The sequence below is a fragment of the Protopterus annectens genome, chromosome 4.part0, assembly GCF_019279795.1.
Source record: "Protopterus annectens isolate FY-2018-M chromosome 4.part0, PAN1.0, whole genome shotgun sequence".
In the NCBI taxonomy this organism is placed as follows: domain Eukaryota; kingdom Metazoa; phylum Chordata; order Ceratodontiformes; family Protopteridae; genus Protopterus; species Protopterus annectens.
The window spans coordinates 1331426898-1331448271 of record NC_056733.1 but is presented as its reverse complement, the minus strand read 5'-3'; the positions used below and the strand labels follow the sequence as shown (position 1 = coordinate 1331448271).

General features: G+C 41.2%; 1 protein-coding gene across 1 annotated transcript in view; it reads left to right on the top strand.

Annotated features, from left to right (window-relative positions):
• RAD50 (RAD50 double strand break repair protein) overlaps positions 1 to 21374 on the top strand; it is a gene marked incomplete in the record, with an annotated part of 1663481 nt that overhangs the window by 887364 nt on the left and 754743 nt on the right. The window contains 1 exon segment of the mRNA XM_044069198.1: positions 1296 to 1409. Coding sequence (XP_043925133.1) covers positions 1296 to 1409 — 114 coding nt within the window.

The window sequence follows — 21374 nt, the reverse complement described above, 5'->3', positions numbered from 1 at the left end:
GGTGCCCTTGTGCCGGGGGTTAACATCATTTGCACCTCAGTGATTTGGAATTATGTAGCGCAGCTGATGTGGTCTGAATCTCTTCTTTGTTTTCATGATTTGGCAAGATCGTGCACTTGGAAGAAGCTGCGATAGCATTTGTCAGACCATGTCTCAACACCATGCTATTATGCCTAGGGTTAGATCACAGTGTTAGTTGATGTCACCACTGCCAGGACTTCACTCAAACAACTGTCTAGAAGAGCTGAATATGCCATGAAGTAATGTTACATTTAGGCAGAAGTATGAGCCAACTGTCTTCAAGACCACAGAGGTGTAAGATGCCAAGGGGACACATGTTGAAACAAACAGGCCACTGAATGTCTCACAAGTGGAGATACTGCTAAGGAGGCTTTTTTAAATATTTGCTGTTATGATGAGGGCCTTGCACAACTGTCCTTTTCTGATAGAATTTACTGGTGGCTGACAGTAAATTTGAAAACCTAGTTTTTACAACAGCCTCCTTGCATATTATTTTATCTCTGTCTTTTACTGGGCTTGACATTTCAGTAGCAATCTGATATAATTGTGCATTCTGTGTTGAATAATGATAGCAAGATTATCTCCTTGTTCCTGCAGATAGCTTGAGAAAAAATTCTATTGCCATCTTCCTGGAGAAAGTGCAGCAGTGCATATTAGCATCTTTGTGCATCTACTTTGAAGAGAAGAATCCTAAACAAGACTCCTAAATCTTCCATACCTTGGCCAGTTGTCTGTCCTTGTCTCATTCTCTTAATCAAATCATAATTTCCGCAAGCAATACACTCTACAGATCTGTAGTCATGATCATTTTTCCATTATATGTTTAACAACAACCACTGTTGCTTTGTGGCTGTAAAGTGATACCTAGTTAAGTGACTGATTTTTTTTTAATTTATTAATTTAAGCAGCTTTCAAAATGTGGAATATTCATTACGTTCAACAATGTAGGTTTTAGGATGTTATCAGCAAATTTGATTTTCTCCTACAAGAACTTACTAGAGTGTAAAAATAACAGTTTTACTGAAATATTTCCCCATTTCATATAAGTATGTTCTTATTTATTGAATCTATTGAATGTTAGTTTTTTATTTAAGAAATTGTGTGATAGTTTTTTGCATGTAGATGAGAAAAACATGTACATGATTTATTTGGCGCAGATGTATTTTCATTAATGTAGCAGTTATTTGTATGTCTCTATTGAGAGGAATTATTTTCACCTTACATGAGCCATTATGAAGCTTTTATTCTAATGTTTTTGCATTTAATTTCCTTAGCAAAAAGAAAATGAGCTACAGGAAATCACCACTCAGTTAAATGAAGCGGAAAGGCAAAAAGAGAAAATTAACAAAGAGATGGGAAACATTAGACAGGATATTGATACGCAAAAGGTAAGTTTATGGATGACTGTTACAGAAAATATTGTGGTGGATTGCTGCTAAAAATAAGAGGATTAGTGTACTGCTTAATAATAAAGTGGTAAGTGGACCAAGAGTGACCCAGTTTAGGATGCTGTACACAGGAATGTCTTATGGTATTCCATCATATCGTAATGGCAGTAAAAAGACAATCAGATGTGTACAGCATAATTTTTTCATACATCGTGCATATTTGTATCTTATTCCTAACTGAACTCAAAATTCTAATGACAGTCAGCACTAAAGAGGTACTCCAAGTCAAATATTTCCTTTCTGACAAAAAACTGGGTATGTGTTAATAAAATCCAAAAGCACTTGTAAAGCAGCATGTCCCATATCATTAAGAAAAAGAAAAGAGTAAAGCCACCTCGGGACAAAAAACAAAACAAAACATTGCTTGTGATAAAAAGAGCATGTCATCATTTAAAAAAATTGCCCTCTGTCCGTCTTCATGCATCAGGCCGTTGTCCTCTTGTTTATTTGTTCCTGGTTCCTCCTGCATCTGAGCAGACTTAGTAGATGTAGGTGAGAGATTGGAATCACATCTGCCATCCGGTGAAGGTTAAGAGCTTTGTTAAATATCCCTAACACTATCTCTGTGTTAGGTAGAAGGTAACATAATCTTTTCTGTTCACTCAGAATCCTGTGAATCCCCCAACCAGGCTTCGCCAATACCTAAACAGTTTTACTAGCATCTCTGAGGCATATAATTAGTTTTTGTTGCACTGCGCATCGCCCCGCTCACCCCACTTCTATAATTTTAATATAAACCATATGCAAACTATATATAATTGTCTTTGAACATCCTTAATACCTCACCTCTTAACTACAACATTAACATTTTCTGCCCTACCACATTCCCTCCCTCACTTCTATTTTGACAAAACCACTAACCCCCTTCATCAGATCCTTAATATTCAGTATCTGCTAAATGCATAAGTATCTTTTATGCTGTAATATTTGTCTGTATTTCAAATGAATGCAATCTAATTAGCAAATGTATGGTAATTGTTAATGTATATTACTAAATGTCTTTTTAAAAATGGTTATAACATATGGGAGCTTTTCTCCCTGGCCTCCACTGAAAACAGATTTTTGACCAAACCCATTTAGACAAACCTGGCAAGCAAAAGCAAACTAAAAAAATATATATTGCAATATCTGTTACAGTGAGGAAGGGAGTACATGCTTTTTGCATAGTGGTGATCCCTAGAGTTCCGCACACTATGGCAAGCTGTCATCACCCCGAGTCCCCATGAATGGATCTGCACTTCCAGACTTTTTCTCAGAAGATGCTCCTCTAGTGGGATTCTTCCCCAGCTCCTTTCACACAGATGGGCTAACAGCCTCCTCGCTGCCCCTACGCCCACCATACCTCTCAACCTGGAAACATCAAAAATCTGGACAAGGTTACATACCCCTGCCCACGCCAATGGAATTGTAGGGTACCAAATTTCAAATGCAAAGTGAAGAACAGACAACCAAAATATGGCACCAGAGTCCCCCTGCAGCCATTCCAGTGTCCCATTACCTGTCTGTTTCGTCCCATTTACCATAAACACTAATGTGTGCATACGGCTTTAGTTCTACAATGATTATTTGGATTTTATTTTTACATTTTATAGCACAATGCACAAACACTAATAGACATCTGCTAAACAAAGCAATACTGTCTCGCAATGAAAACAGAGTTGGCATTAAAACTTCTATGCCCTTGAAACTCACATTCATTGAAACAGCATTGAAACCCACACCACATCCAAAGAAAATGCATCTGGACAGTGATGGATAAAGATTACCTTTGGGTTATTTTCAAATCATCGGCCCCTTGCACACAAAACAAGAAACATACATGTGTTCTTTGATACACCTTCCTGACTTTATTAAATTATATTCCTTGTATAATACAGCACACTTGTTAGAGCGCATTTTAAATTTATTGTTTGAACATATTTCCAGTAGGCAATGAAACAAAATACATGAACCGATAATGACAAAACTGCCCAATTCAGAACATGTCCATCATAAAAGTCTACTTCCACACCCACACAATATATATATATATATATATATATATATATATATGTATAAATAGAATGGCAATAGTGTAAGCCATAGGCATCTTGTACAGCTTCTTGCACTTATTTTCAATTTCAGTTTTTTTTTTGGGTGGGGGGGACAAACATTTTGGAAAGTTGCTAGAATAAAATGTGGTACCATGATGCATTTCACTGCCAAGTCTTGAACCCAGGACCCTGTGCACTACAGTCAGAGCAACATACCACTATACTAAATCAGCAGTTTCCTGAAAGATAGGAAGACTGAAACTTAAATGGCTGTCATTTAGTGAATTCAGTTCTCATTTCTCACCATAGCTCTCAACCTCTTAGCACAAAAAAACTGGACAAAGCCAATAATGGGGGAATACAGCCCCAAAATAGGGACAAATTTCAAATACTGATCTTATAAACTTAGAAAATTGCTAGAATAAAAGGTTTTGTGTTACCATTTATTTTCTGAAGAATATGAAGTCTAAAGTTCAAATGCCTGTCATTATTTAGTGAATTCAGTTATTTAGTGATTTGCTACAAAAATAAAACCACAGATTTTATCAGGAACAGATAAAAAATACGAGGCATAAATTCACAAGTGGTGGTGGCTAGGGACTTTAGGCCCTTTTTACTTTGTACCCAAGGTATAGGTTTTGAGCCTGAGTACCTCTAGCCACCAGGTGTATTAAAGTGGGGCATTTACACATACACCTCTCTTCTCAGAATAAATAAATGTTCCTATTTCATCAGCCAGAGTCCGTTTGTTCCACACTGGACTTCCTGCTCGCAAGTGCAGATAAATCTAATCTAACCCAATCTGATCACAAATAAAAAAGGAAGGACTTTTCATTTTAATAAAACTGTAAAGAAAACGATGCCAGAATCCATATAAAACTGTTTCCCTCTTGCAGAAGTGCTTACATCCATTCAAAGTGAGCCAGCCAGAAATGTGTGCACTGAGCTCAATTGCAACAGGCTGGTAGCCCCGGTGGAACTGACGTCAACATGCACGTGATGACATCTGCTCAAAAATAGGAAAATAAATTAAAAATAAAAAAAAGCTGGGAAAAAGTCAGAAATGAAGGGGTGCCGCTCTGGAATCATGGCACCCCATTATTTGGACCCCAAAACTCAGTAAAAAATGAGTAATTCGGTAACGTTGGGAGGTATGACCCACACCTGGCTTCTAAAAGACAGATGTTCCCTTATCTCAGGAAGAAGACTGAGTTCACAGATATTTTCCCTAGGTACTTGGCAGATTTTAACACTAGTTCCGAGCTTTTTGAAGTAGACCACATAATTTCAGATGACTGTTAACACACACGGATCAAATAAAGAACTTGTCATTTTTTCAGTAGACTATTCCACAGTCTAAGCTTTATCCAGATTAAAAAAAAAAATCGTCACACCTTAAATCTGGGGTGTCTCCACCGTAACATTTGTATACAAATTCCATGGTCAAACAACTATGGAGAAAAGTAAAAAAAAACACTGAAAACATGATGATGCTGTAATAAAAGCTGACTCAGCAATGATTTCCTATGACAAATGCCACCTGTCAAGTTGTATTTAGTCCAATTGTGAGTGACTTATTAAAACCTAGACAAGTGTTTACTCAGTTGTTGGTATAACAAACATGACAGATGAGGCATTACATCCGATTTGAACTTGAAAGCACAGACTTTGGCTGTGAGCTCAGTGATTATGCAGCCCTAGTGATAGGCTGCAATTCTTTAGCCACTTTTCTGTTTTTATTTAGTTTTCAAATTATTAAACTATTGACCAGTTTAAGTATATGATCCCATTCTTACAGAACCAGTTTTATACAGGAGAGGTAATTTTAGTGAAAAGGCGACCACATGTTAGTTTCATTTCAACCATGCCGCTTCTCTCTCACTCCAGTTGGGTGCAGTTTGATAGCTTTATGTAGGCCACATTAAAATAATTTATATTGACTGGCCTTTACGAAAGTAATTTTATAATGGTATCTATATTTACTGAAAAGTAAATAGTTTGTAAAGAAAAGGTACATATGAAAAGAAAAAAAATGGAGCCTGGAAAGACTACTTATTGACAAAATCTACAGCATTACATTGTTCTGAACTTGACAGCTTAGTTAAATAGCAAAGGTAGTGATAAAATGCTGTTTGTATTTGAGCATTTCTCACAGGAGTAAAGAAGCTCCATGCTGCAGTGCAGCGCTAAGTTTGCTTTAACTTTATTGAATGAATCTCTGGTCCCTTCTTTCTTTTCTAGTGCTCTGGACTGTCTGAACTCTTCTTTTTGAATAATCCACAAGTTGTGCTTAAGCCAGTTTTACTTAATAAAGTTAACACTGTGTCATTTGACTTGCACTCACTTTTCAAAAATTACACTGGGTACAAAAACCTTTAATTTTATTAACTTTTTTTGACAAGACATTTTTCTTGATTCCTCGTTTTAGACGTAATATTGAGGGTCCTCATTGGTAAGTGCACAGTCGGGCATATTCTTGTTTCCATTTTACAATGACATTTTTTTTCTTTCAAGCTTCTGTACTAAAGTGCATATGCACCCTATGTCAGCAGACATCATGGTGTAACCTATTGCAGTAGGAGAGCATATGTAGTTCCAATTGTTTTTCTCATTTTTGCATAGTTCAGATGTCAGTTATACTTTTCTGGAAAGTTCCCATATTTGACACTGTAAGCATCAGAGTCTTTGAAGTCTTCATGCAGACACCAGGTAACAAACCAAGACCAATCTGTAGTGTCTTTATTGTCCGTGAAAGGAGCATGATTTGGAATGCTGCCAGAAGTGTTCAGCCTGGTCTTCCACATATGGTAATAGGAGAAACCTCTGTTTAAACTTGTTCTCCTGAGGATGACAATAGTTTAAAATGGCCAGCATAGAGACAGGCAGGTTGGTCTTACAGTCCGTATTTGACAGTATTGAAGTTAGTTTTTGTAATGTTTTATTTGCTGCTATCACATATTTTCTGCATAACTACTAAACTGCAAATTTTTCAATACAGAGTGCCTTGTCTAGTTTTATTGTCCCTTAGTACCAGCCCATATTTTCCCCCTGAAAAGTGATGTCTCAGTTGTCCTTGAATTTGTCCAGTCTTATCCTTGTTTTATATCTGTTTCCCAATGTGTGCCTAACCATCTAGTTTCCTCCTAGTTATCCTGCTGACTCATTCATTTTCCTGTTAGCTAGATTGTCCAGGCTTAGGAAAGACAGATGGACTCTGAAAGGTACCATCATCTACAGCAGCTCCAGAGTTTTTGTGCTATGTTCCCATCCCCACCTCTGGTGAATAATAGCATGCTAATGTTATAAATAGCAGGACCTGCTTTCTCTTCCCCATACATTAGTGCTGTGAGGGCTGTTGGGCCTGCCTGCAGTCTTACAGAGTAAGAAACGTATCTTCAGATCATCTGCTGTATGCTGCACAGAACAATCTTCACTGAGTGTTAACAGTACAGTTGTCCAAGTTACCTACTAATCCCATGCTGGGCAAGCTGATGTTGACTGCTAAGTATTATCCCCTTTACTAGTTACTTAAATGCTGCGGTAGTCAGTTGACCCCAGGCCTTCTGGGACATAGAGATTTGCCCTTCTGTGTCACACAGTCATCTTCCTGTTTTCTTTTCAGTTGGAGAAACAAGTAGATGAAGGCCCTTTACGCAATAGATGTGCATTCATCTCAGTTTTTTCCCTGAAGTGGTTAGTTGATTTCATTCATCCTTTCAGATATTTCTAATGAGATGCAAGTATCTTATTATGCAGATACTTTGTCTTTTATTGAAGATCTGTTTTAATTGATATTCCATGCATATAATAGTATCTACAAGTGGGAATGTCCTTATTTTTTTTAATTGAAACCATTGGAATAACCATGAAGAATATGTTGGAGTAATATATGAGCCTACATATGCTAAATTTTATCTTTGCTTATTTTCCTAGAATACACATAGCCCCACAAAAAGGCTGATTCATTGTATAATTTTGGTATGTTATGGACAATACTGTTGAATTAATGTACTCTAAATCTGAAAGCCATAGCTCATAGCAAATTATTAACTGACACTTGTTTTCATTGGTGTGTTTTGTGCCTGAAACTTCAGTAATGCAATGTCAGCTGCAAAGAAATTAATACCTAAGTATTTGTGTGCATCTGCTGTTGGGTCAGCATTAGAGCACAGATAACATTGCTTCTTCCTTATCAAGGGGTACTGTGTTTATTTTTTTTTTTAATTCTGTGATTATGTAAATTCACCTGTGTGATAATTGCTGATATTATGATGATGTTTGTCACAGAAATGGATGCATTTTATGAAAACAATGCTATCAAAGAGAAAAATGAGGGAGTCTAGGTATAATAAAAAAGAGCGAGAATTTAATTAATGGCCACTAATGTAACGGGGGGGGGGGGGGTTGATAAGAATGAAGGTGTTGGAGATCTGGTAGCCCTAACAAGAGAACACTGACTGTAATATAGTTTATGTGATGGTAAGTGAAAGAAATTATGCAGTAGGTGGGCAAGTGCAAAAAAATTATGCCAGCTGTGCTAAATTTCATTTTAATTATAAATATTAGAAGGAAAGACAAAACAGAAACTGAAGGTTTATATGATGGTGCTTTGGATATACAAAGTAGGAGATAAGGTTTATGGACCTGGTTCTTTCGGTGGTTTTCTTACGAGTGGATTACATGCATATTTGATGATAGTTGTAACATGGACTGACTGCATTTTGCCTTTTTTAGGCAAGGTTCAAATGCTAAATTCACCACTGTAACAGGTATAAGCAAGCAAACTCTGAGGGTAATGCTACTCAGTGCTAGAAGTCTAAACCTCAAAATGCACTCACTGAAGGCACTCCTTAAAATGGAGAACATCGACATCTGTGCAGTGACAGAGACCTGGTTCAAGGCTCCAGCGAGTACCCCTGCATTACCAGGCTATAATTCATTTCACACCTTTCGGCCACCTAACCTGGACCGAAACATTAAAGGCGGAGGCGTGTCCATATTCATTAAGGATATCCACATCTCCAGGCTAGTTGCTCAACATAATGCATCCGAAATTATCCAAGTGCAACTAACACTGGGCAAGACTGCAATCCAGATTGTAGCTTGTTACAGATCCCCCACCGTGCCCCTTAAGATACTGGAAAATGTTAAGGTACAACCCAATACCTTAATTATGGGTGATTTCAACTTCCCCACCATCAACTGGGAAAATGTACCAACTCATTCGCTCAACGTTTTCTGGAATTCATAAATTACAATGCCTTGGATCAGCTTTTCCGCACCCCCAACAGGGGCAGCAATATCCTGGACATGGTCATTACCAATGTGGGTAACCGGTGTTCCACGCCAGAGGTCAACTCCTCGCTGGTCAGATCCGACCACAAGCTAATCACCCTTGACATCCATATCCTACTCCCACCCCCCATTAAGGAAACCACTGTCAAAAACTACTCCAAAGCCAGCTTCATGCTTCTTAAGACAGAAGTGGCAAACTTCACAACATCTATGCAGATGGAAAATAGAGGTATGACTGCTGAATCTTACACAAATGCATTGTATAAGCACATGCACGAGTGTATGGATTGTGCCATCCCCAGCAGAACCAAGACACTATCCTCCAAAAAAAGGAAGCCAATCTGGTGGTCCCCTGCCATAAACAAACTCTACAACAGAAGGAAGAAGCTGTTGCAAAAAAGAGGAAAATCCCAAGATTGGAGGACCTCCCTTGTCAGCCTCAGCAAGAAGCTGAAATACCTCCTAAAATCCTCCAAAGCCAGTTATGAAAATAAAATCGCCACTGATTCCAAAGACAACCACAAAGCATTCTACAGCTATGTCAAGAATCTCAATGGCAACACTCAGATCTGCTCTGAGCTACAGCACAATGACACTAAATATACAGAACCAAACGATATTGCCAACATCCTGGCAAATAGGTTCACTGCAAACTTTACCCCTTTGTCACCCTCCAAACGGCCCATCTTAATACCAGTAGAATGCAAAGCCCCTGTAATCACAGATGAACAAGTAAAGACCGCACTCTCCAAAACCAAGAGCACAGCATCCATGGGACCAGACAACATCCCAGGCTGTGTACTGCACGAACTACAGAACGAACTGGCACCCCACCTAAGTACCATGTTTAATCATAGCCTCACCTCAGGCTATGTGCCTACTGAATGATGCACAGCGACGGTTATCCCACCCCACAAAGGGTGTGCCACCATGGACCCCGGAAGCTACCGCCCTATTAGCCTGACGAGCCTGGTCTGCAAGGCCATGGAACGTATCATCTTGGAGCTTATAAACAAGGACATAGATAACCTCGAAACCCTGGACCCCACTCAGTTTGGGTTTGTAAAAGGTAGAGCATATCTACTAAACCTGACTTCTTTGAAGCAGTCACTAGAGCTGTAGATGAGGGCAAGGTAGTGCACACAGCCTATCTTAACCTTGCCAAGGCTTTCAATACCATCCCCCACTCTGGAATTATAGATAAACTCACTAAACTGGGCATAAATCCCTATGTCACAAGATGGGTGGCCAACTGGCTCACTGACAGAACCCACACAGTAATAGTAGCTGACTCCAGACCAGTGACGAGTGGAGTACCACAGGGTTCAGTCCTGGGTCCTCTCCTGTTTGGCATCTACTTCTCTGAAGTGCAGGTCAACACAGAAGGTCTTTGGCTAACAAAGTTCGCAGATGACTGCAAACTGGGAGCCATAATAGAATCACCTAATGATGTAGACATTCTACAAAAAGGCCTCACAGAGACAGATGCTTGGTGTCAAAGTCATGGCCTCAAGCTCAATGCCAAGAAGTGCATTGTCATCCCCTTTGGGAAAAACTCAGTACCCATGAACTATCACATAGGCGGTAGCTCACTAAACACTGAAAGTGTGTTAAGAGACCTCGGAACACAGGTGGACAGTAGTCTCTCCTTTGATAACCACATCGGCACAGTAGTCAGGAAATCCTTCTGCATGGCACACCTCATCACAAAAGGGTTTTTCTCTAGAAAAAAGGAGGTCATTGTTCCTCTCTACTCATCCCTCATCAGACCCATTGTAGAGTACAGTGCCCCGTTTGGCGTGTATCTCACAAGACACCTACAACAATTGGAAAGGCCACAGAAATACCTCACTAAGAGGATTACTGGCCTCAAACAGATGCCATACGCAGACCGTCTCAAAAAACTCCAGCTCTACTCCATTGTATATCGCCTACTCAGAGGCAATCTCTGCCTAACATACAAAGCTATGTCAAACCCAGAGCTGTTGGACATGCTATGCTTAAATAAATTCCAGTCTGTCCGAACTACACACTCCAGGGACCTAAACCTTGTCACCACAATAAACAGAACATGCTGGAGGGATAGATTCCTGTCCCAGAGACTTCCCATACTCTGGAACAAACTACCCATTCATGTCAAGCAAAGCTCCTCATTGGCCCTCTTTAATAAAAATCTTGATGACTGGATGGGAAATAGAAAATTCACCCCGGGGATCACTTATGTGGCACTGCTTGACAGAGGCACAGGAAAATAATTTTCTTGGGTGGTGAAAGCCAGGGAACCTTTTTGTCTAGGCTTATATAGGCCCCAGGGCCGATAGCCTAGTACCTACCTATGAACCTAAGTTAGCAATAATGTTATGCCAGTGTTGCATCTTGCAGTGCTGTTTCGATGAGAGTCATATTGTAATTACTTTCATCAAAGTCGGAGCAGAGGATCTTGGATGAGGTAGTTAAGAGTTTGCATCAGTATATTGCCCAAGGTCAGAAGATTGAGCGAGTCTGTCTTTAAGCTACTAGAGAGCTAGGAGGATGTGAGAAAAAAAGCATCTGTTGTATATAAGCATCACAACCGAATACATTTTATTAGTAAGGGAGGAATAGGAACAGTAGTCCAAGACTCCTTAGTCATCCTTTTATTGCTTTGATCATTTAAGGATCAAAGTAATAACAGAATAAGCAAGTGGACTTGGACCACTGAATGTTCTTCGTGTTTCACTGTTGCAGTCATCACATTTGGGTTAGCTGCCTGCAGGTAGCCCTCAGCCAGCCTGAATACCAGAGTCTTCGGATTTCTGCGTCGGATGCTGACGCTTCTTCCATGACGTTAGGTCATCAGGGGTATAAAACATGCAGCCAACGCCATTACGTCAGTCTTTCTTGCCATGCGGTGCCCGAAGCAGTTGGTAAGTGCCGGTTGGCTGACTCCTGAAATTTTCGTTTGAGTTTCAGACCTGAAGTCCTCAAAAGATAAGTACCCCGTTGGGGATTCTTTTTTCTAGTTCTAACCGATGTCAGAAAAAATTAACAATTGCCTTGCCTGCGGAAAGCAAATACCTCATAGAGATTTTCATTCTTACTGTGTAACCTGTCTAGGCCCAGACCACGACGTCCCTCGCTGTAAGTTTTGTGCCTTGTTCAACGGCCGAACTATTCGTCGGGCTATTTTTGTAGCTAAATACTTTCGTTCTTGATCTCCGTATTCCGAAATGGCTTTGTTAAGCCATCCGTCTACCGATCTTCAGAAAAAACGTAAGGATAAAGACAGAGACAGACCGCATAGGTCCAAAACTGACGGCAACGCTTCCGTTAAGCTAGTCACCAGTCCGCCGGTACTCAGTGAGGTGCTTTCGCAGCCCCTGGTACCCGCTACTACAGATTCGCAGGCCTCTACTGAGACCCATTCGGAGTCCGGTATGCCACAAGATGCTTCTTCAACTATGGAATCAGTGGATGTCGCTACCTTGGATGGGTCCGGAGCCGCTGTGCAGGCACCGGCTTCTGAGGGTGTATTCAGGCCTACCGACTTTCATATTAAACCGACGACTTTGTTTCAAGATCAAAATACCAAATTTCTCAGGCCTAAAGCTCGCACTACGCCTAGAAAACCAATGACCAAACCGCATAATCAGGCCCGTATGCCTCAAAAACAAATGATTAGAATGGCTGAAGACCTTATTACCTTAATTAGGGGAAGCCAGCCTTCCCCCTCTAAAAGACCTAGAACTGATTTTCCTTCTGACTCTTCTGATCAGGAATCTGATATATCTGTTCCTTCTGACTACGAAGATTTACCCTTATCTACTTATGAGGATTCTGATGCAGAGGATTCCATTCCCTCTGCTTCCCCTCCAGAAGATTTTTCTTTTGGTGAAACCTTGCATACCCTTAGTGAGCATTTCCGCTGGGAAAGCCAGGACTATTCTGAGTCCAAAAAGTGACTTAGGGAATTTTTACTCCTGCCTCAACACAGGCCTCTAGCTATCCTTCCTGTTCTGGAGATTGTAGATGTTTTCTTGGAATCCAGCCTTACCCCAGACACTTTGCCTCCAGCTCCCAGGAAACCTGACAGGTACTACAGAGTAACTGACTCTCACAAATTCCTCTTCAAAAATCCCACTGTGGATCCAGAGACCATTTCCTAAGGACCAAAAGGAATTAAGGCTACTACTGCCAAAAATTCTACCCCTTCTGATAGGGACTCTAGAGCTTTAGACAGATGGGGTAAGAAGGTTTACACCTCTGCTACTTTGGCCATTAGGGCTTTAAATTGCCAATTTCATATGTTAAAGTATCAGCACCATATTATGGGACTTATAAAACAGGAAATTATGTTGATTCTTGACTGTGCTGAACACAAAGAGTTGCAAGAGTTAATGCATTCTGCTGAACAAGTTGGTAAACATACTTTGCAATGTGGTTTTAATGCTTTTGGAAGCATCTTGCAGGGCTGCTGTCGTTGGGTCTGTACTTAGAAGGCATGCTTGGCTTAAGGAACAGAACTTGCCAGATCATGTTAAAGCTAAATTACTGGATGCACCCGTAAACCAGGACCGCCTTTTTGGCAACAAAGCAGAAGTCGTCCTCAAAAGGATGGAGGAAAAAGCTAAATCTATGCAAACTGTTAAAAGATTTCTTACAAGTACAGCCTCCTAGATTCAGTAGGCATTGGCCTTCAAAGAACTGGTCCATTCCAGTCTTTCTCAGTCCAAACCCAGGAGCAGCAGACCATCAAGACTTCAGTCTCAGGCTATGCACAGATCTAAGCAGTGGGGGGGGGTCTCCCACTTCCAAAGCAGGGAGTAGTAAGCCACCCCCTTTGGAAAAATGGCACAATGACGTATCCTTAACTCTTCCAAGCCCTGCTCAACTACTGGCTCCCTTAGGTGGAAAGCTCGCCCTGCATGCAAAAACTGGGAACTCATTACCCAGGAGAAATGGGTTTTAAATGTAGTTTCCCTAGGATACAGATTCCACTTCCACTCATTACCAACCCCAAGTGGATGGCCAGACCCCCCCCCCCAAAATCAGTGGGCGGAGGCCCAAAAACAAGTGCTCTCTCTCCTCAGTATCAGGGCTATTCGACCTGTCCCAGCAGAACAAAAGGGACAAGGGTTTTATTCAAGACTTGAAACTTTGTAATAATGAAAAGAACACCAAATCCAGAGACTACAACTTCCAATAGGCAAAAAAAAAACGACTCCAACTCTTAGATATTTTTAAGCGCTTTCATTCACTTTATTACCGTGAACTTCTTCTCTGAAGAAGTTCACGGTAATAAAGTGAATGAAACAGTTCACGGTAATAAAGTGAATGAAAGCGCTTAAAAATATCTAAGAGTTGGAGTCGTTTTTTTGCCTATTGGAAGTTGTAGTCTCTGGATTTAGTGTTTTATTCAAGACTGTTCCTGGTTTCCAGAAAAGAAAACCCCTGGTGTCCTATCCTGGACCTATCTATCCTCAACACCTTTCTGGTGGTTCCAAATTTCAAAATGCTAACTCAACAGCTTCTTCCTATGCTAGCCAAGGATGCCTGGCTGGCAACCCTAGACTTAAAGGAAGCTTACCTGCACATCCCAATAAGGGAATCCTGCAGACAATACCTACATTTCAGGGCGGGCTCCATGCACTATCAGTTCTCTGCACTTCCCTTTGGCTTATCTACTGCGCCTAGGGTATTCACAAAGTGCTTAGCTCCAGCCATTGCATTTTGCAGGCATAAAAATATTCAGATTTACCCATACTTGGACAATTGCCTGATTCAGGCAGAGAGTCAGGACTTGCTGTTACAACACCTGGCATTTGTAAGGAGACTTCTAACCTCACTGGGGTACACCGTCAACGAGAAGAAATCACATTTAATACCCTGGCAACAGATTGTATTCCTGAGAGCAAGCTTGAACGCAACTTCCCAGATGACATTCCTCACTCCTGAGAAACAAGTTTATTTGACATCCTACTTCAACCTACTGGACACAAAATCCCAGCTGTCTGCAAGGAAGATCCTGCAAGCCCTGGGGTTCATGGCCTCTTGCATTCTGTTAATTCCATATGCAAGACTGCATATGAGGAAACTTCAATGGTATCTGAAAAGTCTATGGTGTCAACATTCTCAGGACCTAGAAACAGTGGTTCCTATCGTTCCTTGTCTAAGGACAGAGTTCCTTTGGTGGGCAGATGCCTGCTACCACAACAAGGGACTCCCTTTCACTCTACCCCCTGCCGCCCAAACCCTAACAACAGATGCATCAGACTATGCATAGAGGGCTCACATGGCAGGGCAGTGCATTCAGGGCAAATGGACCTCAAAACAGATGCACCTGCATGTCAATCAAAAAGAAATGTTAGTTGTACAGAATTCTCTGACAGCCTTCAAAGACCTTATTCTTCCAGGACAACTACTGGTAAAGACAGACAACACCACAGTTATGTGGTACATAAACAAGCAGGAGGGAACCCATTCCTTACCCACTCTGCAGACTAACCATGGCTCTGTGGAACACAGCCTTGAACTACCAAGTGATCCTGCAAGCTCAATTCCTGCCAGGCAAACTAAATTCACTGGCAGACGACTTAAGCAGAAATCTCATGGACCCATACAAATGGAAACTGGAACCCAATCACGCAGTTGAGAAACAAATGGGGGACACCAGAGGTAGACAAGTTTGCCTCCCCTCAGAACTACCAATTGAACAAATTCTGCACCAGAACTCCCCACAGCCAAGCTTGGAAAGTGGATGCCCTGTCCTTTACCTGGAAAAGCCTCTCAGTTTATGCCTTTCCCCCTCTGCCTCTCCTCTCGAAGGTCCTACTAAAGATCAAACAGGACAAGCCAAGGGTAATACTGATTGCCCCAGACTGACCACGCCAGCACTGGTACCCTCTTTTGCGCAGTCTGACAGTGCTACAACCATGGCACCTGCCTCAGACCCCTTCCCTGCTGTCCCAGCAGGCAGGCCAAATTCTGCACCCTCAGCTTCAAACCCTGAACTTTGCAGCCTGGCTAATTTCCTGAGCTCACCTCTAGCAACCCTCAGTAAGCATGTGCTGGATGTCATTCTTGAGGCAAGGTGGCCTAGTACTAGAAAATCCTATTCAGAAAAGTGGAAAAGATACTGTTCCTGGAGCCAGGCTCAGGGGATTGGCACAACGGTGCCCAGCTTACCTCATATTCTAGATTACTTAACAGAAATGCTCCACAAGAGCCTATCGTTCTCTTCAATCAAGATTCATGCCTCTGCCATTTCAGCACATTATAATACTGAGCCACCCCTCTTCTCTCATCTCCTGCTAAAACAATTCCTTAGAGGGGCCAAAAATGTAAGGCTCCCACTCCAGCCTGGGACCTTAACTTTGTATTGGAAAAACTCACCCCCCCCCTTTTGAACCAACTGCTACAGCAGAGTTGACATTCCTTTCTTGGAAAACAGCCTTCTTTCTAGCCATCACTTCAGCAAGAAGAGTGTCTGAACTGCAGGCCCTCATGGCAATGGAACCCTTCATTATCTTCTATGCAGACAGGGTTTCCCTCAGGAATAATCCATGCTTTATGCCCAAGGTGGTGTCTAGTGTGGCTCTAAACCAGTCCATTCATTTGCCTACTTTTTTCCGTAATCCCCAAAATAAGGGGGAAAGGATACTGCATTCTCTGGACGTGCAGCTGCAGGGGCAGAGGGGAAGGCCATTTCAAAGCAAACCATTTCCAAATGGATAGCACATTGCATCCATTTCTGCTACAAACACCATGGGAAACCTACCCCACAGGGGATAAGAAAACTTTCCACCAGGCCTGCTTCTACCTCTGCTGCATTCCTAAGAGGAGTCCCTACCAGGGATATCTTGGAAGCTGCAACCTGGAGCTCTGTACATACCTTCACCAAGTATTACCACCTGCCTATCTTTTCTAAATCCAGAGCTGGATTTGCCACAGCAGTCTTACAGGGCCTGATTGCTAGCCCTAATGCTCTTTAACTACCTCCACCCTACTTTAGCTTTGGGAATCAACCCAAATGTGATGACTGCAACAATGAAACACAAAGAACATAGTGCAGTTGTGTACACTTACCATAAATGTAGATGTTCGAGTGTATTCACTGTTGCAGTCCTGGTTACCCTCCCTCCAGCCCCCTGACTTCTCTTGACTTTTACCTTTCCTTCTCGTTTGGCATATATTGTATTGTGTATTTGCTTTTTGCTGGGGGTATTCCATACCACTTAATTGCTTTCTATTGTGGGGGCACCTGACATCTGGGGCAAGAAAAACTGATGTAATGACGTCGGCTGCATGTTTTATACCCCTGATGACCTGACATCATGGAAGAAGCAACAGCATCTGATGCAGAAATCCAAAGACTCTGGTATTCAGGCCGGCTGAGGGCTACCTGCAGGCAGATAACCCAAATGTGATGACTGCAACAGTGAATACACTCAAACGTATACATTTATAGTAAGTGTACACAACTGTACTTTCTTCATTTCCCTTACTAATAAAGCTGTCCTATTGTAAAGTTTATATACAGCAGATTTAGTTGGCATAATCCTGGTGGAAAGGTTGTGCATCCAATCCTCACTGACTTGAGTTTCCAATGGCTACAACAATTTTTGCTATTCTAGCAATATTATTTTCATTTTCGTGGGGTGTCTCTTCCTTCTGTGAGATATCTCACAAGATCTGTCTCCCATCCTGCTGCAGCAGGGCCTTGTTCTTTTCTTAAGATACCTCAGACTGTAGACTTCTTCATTGTGGTATGATCCACATGCACGGCTCTTTCTAGTTGTTTTTTTCCTTGGGAAATCAGATTGCATCTCCTTTGCAGGGTCTCTCATCAGAGGCAAAATTATACATAGAGGCATTATGAATATCCATTGTTAATTTTGATGTATATTTTCCTTTAGGTGGGAGTTTGCCAGGGAATGTTTGTTGAAGGTACCTAACCTTTGAGTTATTCCTCTGTCCCCTTACCTTGTTATTCCCTGTTTGATTCTTGACAGGTGTCAATAGGTGCTGTTTCCCTAGTAACTTGCAACCCTTTTGTTCATAATAACTTGTCCTCTCTTCACCTTTTGCTGCACAGCTCTTTTGGTGTATATAGCATCCAATCTTTCTCTACCATCCATTGTATCTTTATTCTTTTTCCCCCACAGAGTAATTTAGGGCATACCAGGCCAGCTCTTTCCCTTCCCTTCCCTCACCTCACATTCTTTAATTATTGGGGGGGGGGGCTCATCACTAGGGGCTTAGGATCCACCAGAAGATTGCATTCTGCTTTTCATTCTATTTAGGCAAGTTTGCGTTTATCAGAAATTTTTTAGCCTGATTCTCCTTTTAGGACTATATTCAGCCATGTAATGTTCCCTTCCTGTATTATGGGCCTTGTTTGTTGTTGAGTTTCTATCCTTTGTGGTCTGTTACACTCAGTGGCAAAACATATCTTTAACTATCTAATTTTCTGTGATTTAATTTCTCCAAGTCTTTTGGATTTCTAATACCATGGTGGGAACGGATCGCATTCTTACTTCCCGGTATAATTAAAGTTCGTGAAATTAGTATTGTTTCGGTCTTTGATGTTAGCTAAAATTGCTCTTCACAGACCTTGCAATGTGCCCAGAAGTTGCTCCTCCTGCAAGTCATATGGAGTTACATGCATTGGTAGCATATCTAATTGTAACTATACATTCTTTGTATTAGAATCATTGCGCCTACTACTGTTGGAACTGTCTGGGTATCTTTCTTCTACATTGCCCTTGTTTCTGCCTGCAAATCCTGATATTTTATGACTTTGTGTCGCTCTGTACATAAGGTACTGTAATCACGAAGTGTAGCGATTTCACTGAACAGTGTTACTTTTGTCTTTTTTTCATTGACTTCTATATCTGATTTTCTCATATCTGTTTTTGTTCTGTTGGTAATGGGTGATCCCATGTGATGTACATTTTGTCATTCTCTATAATGATTTGTGGTTTATTTTTACAATGCTTCTTGGCTACTTCTGTATTGTAGTGTTTGTACAATCAGCAGTGCAACAGTTTTGCTTCATTATTGTGCCTTTCAGTGTACAGGGCCTCTGCCTTAAGTGTATCACACCAAGCAGCAAGATGTGTGATGGGTTTACAATATTTTTTTACAGAACTTACATTTGTCTGTTTCTCCCACATGGTTCAGTTGACTTTGCAAACCAAGGTGCGAGTAGTCGAATATGCTGGGCTGCCATTTTTAACCTTTCATCTTTTGGTTTCAGTTCACCTCTCCTTAATTATTCCTGCATCAAATCATGATTAACATGAGGTTATCCCACAGGGTCTCTACTTGCAACAGTATTTGTGTTTTCCACATTTCTTCGCTTCTGATCCTTCTTGTATATATATTTTTTGGCACATTCAGTTGCTGTCTCATTTTTGTCTACTTCTGGTTTGGTTTCCATTACTGCTTGACACCAGAATATTTCTGCTAACTTAAGTAGATAGGTCATCTTGGACTTTCTCTCCTCATGTTTTAATAAACTTTCACAATGTTTGCATCGGATGAAGCCACCAAATATGTATGCAGTCCCATGACTACAGATCTATCCATATGATACATTTCAAGGCTTACCCATACCTCCTTCAGAACAAGGAATATATAATCTTGGTGTGTATTGATTTTTACGTATATAATTTGTTAAGCATGAAGCATTTTTCTTGGCCAATGGATCAAGTACCTTTTGGGGCCAGTCGAGCACTCCAAAACTGTAAGCTAGAACAGGAAGAACAAATTGGTTTATAGCTTGGTCTTTATTCCTAGATGTCAAGGCTGTTTTCAATATTAGTTTTAGTCCTCTAAAGTATCCTTGCTATGTTTTATTTGCATTTATTCATAATTAATTACAGTTCCTTCATCAATTCCCAAATATTTATATACTTCCTCTGCTCAAGTTCCTTTATATCACATTCCAGTCCCAGATAGGTAGTTTCTTGGTGTTACAACTTTCCTGCTTCAAACATTGGATCTGATGTTGTTAATCTTCATTCATTCATGAATGATGGGTCTTGGTTCCATCCTCAGAACCATCTCAGCCGATATCACAAGCTTGTGTCAGCCAAAAAACTCTTGAGCTAAGTCTTACCCGTAGTACCCACCTCCTCATCTCCCCAGATCTCATTTGCCATGTAGTTTATCAAGACTTGTCAAGCCAGCTCTCCAGCTAAGTAGTTATATTTTTCTATTTTCTTCTATAATATTTTCTGTCTCTGACATATTTTGCTGTAGTAGTCGTCGATAGTTTCACTTACCCTTTATATTTCCAGTAGTTGTTTTTTCTTCCTTATTTCTTACCAGTTTGGTATTTCTTCATACCATTGGTGGTACAGGCCCTCCCTTGCCCCTGTGGTAAATATTATACCATTGCTGGTATCCCCTCTCTTTTTCCCGCCGTTTTCTTTATTTTACTTTCTTAGAAAAAAAAAAGTAGAAGAGAGGGAATTTCAGTCTTCCTCCCTTGACTGTGGCTTTCTGTATCTCTCTTTCATCTACAACGTTTGTCTTAACTGATTATTGCTGTTGTGTTTTCTGATTGGTTTGTGATAATGTTGGATAAAAAGGGCACTACAGGATTAAAACAGTGGATTAAATGTGGTAGAAAGATGCCCAACTCCAATGGGCATCTTTCTTGCGTCTATCATCTGAAAGTTCCCACCTCCAGATTCAACCTCCTTGTGAACTTTGTAAAGGATTCAGCTGTCGTACATTAGCAGAGCATAAAAATAAATTAATATTAAAAGGATGGCTAAAAACTCCTTTCTCGGAGGCACTATCTGAAGCGGAGGTTTCAACACCTCCAAAGAGAGACATAAAAAAGAGAAGTCATTCGGTTCCAACTTCCCCTAGTTCTTAGGAACCAAAGCCTTCCAAGACATCTACTGAGCCTGAGAAAACACCCCAAACTCTTAGTACTGACACTGTCGGCACCAGACCCTAAAGCTCCTGCCACAGTGCAGATGACAACCACTTCTACGGAACTGACAACCATAACTTCTGCCACGGTGCCATTTCCTTGTACCAGACACCTTTTCGGCACTAAAAATAGTGTCTCCCTCTAAACTGGTCACTCCCTCCCCATAACAATATTTGGGTCCTTTGACCTTGTTGCCAAAATGTGAAGTTGTAGCCAGGACAAGATACTTCCCAGTCCATCGACCCCTTCTTTGGACAACAACTCAGCCCCTTTCTTGAACGGCCAGAATCCCCTTTGGGGGTTATCCACCCATTCGACCAGGAGTCTTTCGGAGCCAGATGTAGTGAAGGTAGTTGATCAGCTCCTTGCAGCCAGAGGCATCCCAACCCCATCCAGCACCTCCCTCCCCCCAGAGCCGGAGGGTTTTCTCCACAGACTCCAACATATGTTCCTCCTTCAACCTTCCCTAAGGCTTTGGAGTCCTGTGTACCGACGCCTATCCCGGAGCCAACTCCTTCGGTTCCAGTGGTACACCTTTCTGTGGTTCCGGAGCCTACCCTGTGGAGCACAGCTCAGTCTGAGCCTATCCATCCTCCAGACTTTGACTGGCCTGTCGACACCACTATCCCTAATTGGGCACCGATTTTT